The sequence below is a fragment of the Limulus polyphemus genome, unplaced genomic scaffold (assembly GCF_000517525.1).
Source record: "Limulus polyphemus unplaced genomic scaffold, Limulus_polyphemus-2.1.2 Scaffold4721, whole genome shotgun sequence".
NCBI classification, from domain to species: domain Eukaryota; kingdom Metazoa; phylum Arthropoda; class Merostomata; order Xiphosura; family Limulidae; genus Limulus; species Limulus polyphemus.
In genome coordinates this window covers 47,872-50,924 of record NW_013670331.1, presented here as the reverse complement: position 1 = coordinate 50,924, position 3,053 = coordinate 47,872, and the positions used below count along the sequence as shown (strand labels likewise).

Below are 3,053 nucleotides of genomic sequence, written 5' to 3'. Positions count from 1 at the left end.
TTCTGTATATTGCAAAGTTGTATCGAGAAAGAATAAACTAGTTTTATTTAAGAAAGGACTTGTATCGCTGAAGTTCCTCGAAAAGAATTTACAACGGAAATTAACAAACGAACAGATACGTAACATTACTTTGAAATATATGATTGCTGTTAAAGGTACATTGTTTTAATGAAGTACAAACGTTCCCCTTCAGTTGACGGCTATTTCAACTTGTCATTAATAGGAAGGAACTATGTAATTACATACAATAAAATCACAATCACAGAGAATGAAACGAAGGCTTTGATTTTGAACGAAATATAGAAAAGCTTCTTATGTTAAAACAATATGTTTTAAAAAATATTGTAATTCTTTGACTGCTAAAACAATATATAAGGACATCGTAAAAATCCTGGAACATTCAAAATTATATCACCACTTGTGTAGCATCTAAGCCTTACAGTAGAATCAAACCAATTTATAAAATTCTGTTGCTCATGGACTTCTTAAAGTAGTTTGGTAAAATTTGACATTAATGAAAATGGGACTTACAACTGTGCTAATTTTTATTTCTCGTATGGACTTCTTAAAGTAGTGTGGTAAAATTTGACATTAATGAAAATGGGACCTACAACTGTGCTTATTTTTATTTCTCGTATGGACTTCTTAAAGTAGTGTGGTAAAATTTGACATTAATGAAAATGGGACCTACAACTGTGCTTATTTTTATTTCTCGTATGGACTTCTTAAAGTAGTGTGGTAAAATTTGACATTAATGAAAATGGGACCTACAACTGTGCTTATTTTTATTTCTCGTGTTTGTCGAAACTGGAAAGGACTGACGTAATTGTTTGTGTTTTCATGTTTGTAAAGTATGTTTGTTTTTCTTATTAAGCGCAAGGCTGCACAATGGGCTTTCTGTACTGTGCACACTGCGAGTATTCAAACCCGATTTTTAGTGTTTTAAGCCCTCAGACTTATCGCTGAGCCGCCAGGTGGCATTTATAAAAATATTACAAATAAATAGAAAGAGAACCTTGTAGGTACTTACAGCTCATGGGTGCTGACCCACTTAAACTTTGTACTAGAAGGAACGTCACATCCGCCAAGTTTTGTTGAGTGACGTCACGAAGAGAGCTAGGCTGAATCGTCGTCTGAGCGATCGCCAAAAGACTGAGAACGTCGTTCGTAAGCACAGAACTGATAGGCATTTCCAATCTGTGACATTGGTTGTATTATGAAAAAACATACAATCAATTAAAAATTTACTTTCCATACTAAATATGAACAAAATATGGTCTTGATCTTCCTCTACAAAATAGGGTTAAAAGCAGAGTCAAGTATTAGTTTTTCTGAATTTCGTACTTCTCATAAGAAAGAATAATAATCGCCATATCTACAGAAATAATACAATTATCTAGACAGTCTTATTAAACAGGGTGGTATAGGGATGGTTGGTCTCTTCCTCATGAGATGGGTCGCGGTTTAGCCCTATGACGGAGCTCTAGATTTCGGATCCTAGTTCAAATCAGTACGATACCACAGAATATTTCAAGCACATTAAACTGTGGATGCGTTATGAGAGTGACAGTCAATCCTTAGAGTGAATGGTTGGTTGTAAGGTGTTGCTGACTGGCTGCCTTCCCTTTGCCAATAGTTCAAAATTAGGAATGACGGCAGATAGTTTAGTGGCTTTGTCATAGATATATAGTATAAATTCTCTTGTGAGAAAATTAAAATTCTAAGAACTAGCACAGAGGACCGTTTTGGTCCATACTGTTTCCGATGATGGTTAAAATATCTCCTCTTCAACAATGTATAACTTACATAAACGGATAACATTGTCCAAAGAGCCAGGTACTAGTAAAATCAGAAGAGCTCTATGTGATTTGTTGCTTTTAAATACATATTATTAACGAAGACTTTAAAACTCTGGAGTTCTCAAGGTGAATGCAGAGGGCCAATTTATCCATGTACCAAAATATAATCAAAACTTGACAATATGGTTGAACAAATGCGTAGTTAGAATATACTTACCCAGTTAGATAACCCTCGGCCATTTTGTCCACCACATCCTGAAACAAATTCTGCGACCGATTTCCTAACTCCTGAAACTGGACATTGTTCAGTGTTACTGCTGTTGCCCTAGCAACTGACAGAGCACGAGTATAATCACCTGAAAATAAATAGAAAACGTAGAAGAAACGAAACGATGGCGAAAATGCATTTATTTTTAAATAATATAAATTAATCTCCACCACTAACTTCTGAATGGCCCGGCATGGCCAGGTGGATAAGGCGCTCGACTCACAATCTGAGGGTCGCGGGTTCGAATCCGCATCCCACCAAACATGCTCGCCGTGGGGGCGTTATAATGTGACGGTCAATCCCACTATTCGTTGGTAAAAGAGTAGCCCAAGAGTTGGGCGGTGGGTGGTGATGACTAGCTGCCTTCCCTCTAGTCTTACACTGCTAAATTAAGGACGGCTAGCGCAGATAGCCCTCGTGTAGCTTTGCGCGAAATTCCAAAAACAAACAAACAAACTAACTTCTGAAATAACGTTTCGTCCAATCTAAACCCTGATTTGACAAAAGTCTGTGTGTATGCGAGTATTATGTCTGTATTATGTTTACCTACTAGAAGAAAACATCATATATTTTTATTATATAAGCCACCAATTGTATTAACTTCATAAAACTGTCAGATACTCTATTTATTTATTAGGTCGTCAAGAAATTAATGTCGCTTTTTTTAGAACAACTTATACATCAAAACAAAACATTTATTAAATGAAATATTCTCCATTCTTATCGATGATGCTTTAACATCTTACAATCAGGTTTTTAATGCCCTGATTAAATAAATCACTTGGCTTTGAAGCAAAAAACGTGTCGATACCCTTTTTAACACCCTCCACATTTGCATACTTTTCCCCATTAAGATGGTGTTGCAGCAAACGAAAAAGATGGTAATCTGATGGTGCCATATCTGGAGGATATTTCTAATTACAGCTATTTATTCTTAACGATATTGTTAATTAACAGCTCAAATATATTCAAATTGATAAAAAATA

At 35.6% G+C, this 3,053-nt stretch overlaps 1 protein-coding gene across 1 annotated transcript in view; it reads right to left on the bottom strand.

Moving 5' to 3' along the window:
• Positions 1-3,053, bottom strand: part of LOC111088913 — a gene marked incomplete at its 5' end in the record, with an annotated part of 68,226 nt that overhangs the window by 19,103 nt on the left and 46,070 nt on the right. Inside the window, 2 exons of the mRNA XM_022400212.1 lie at positions 1,031-1,197; positions 2,017-2,155. Coding sequence (XP_022255920.1) covers positions 1,031-1,197; positions 2,017-2,155 — 306 coding nt within the window. The remainder of the gene's footprint in view (positions 1-1,030; positions 1,198-2,016; positions 2,156-3,053) is intronic.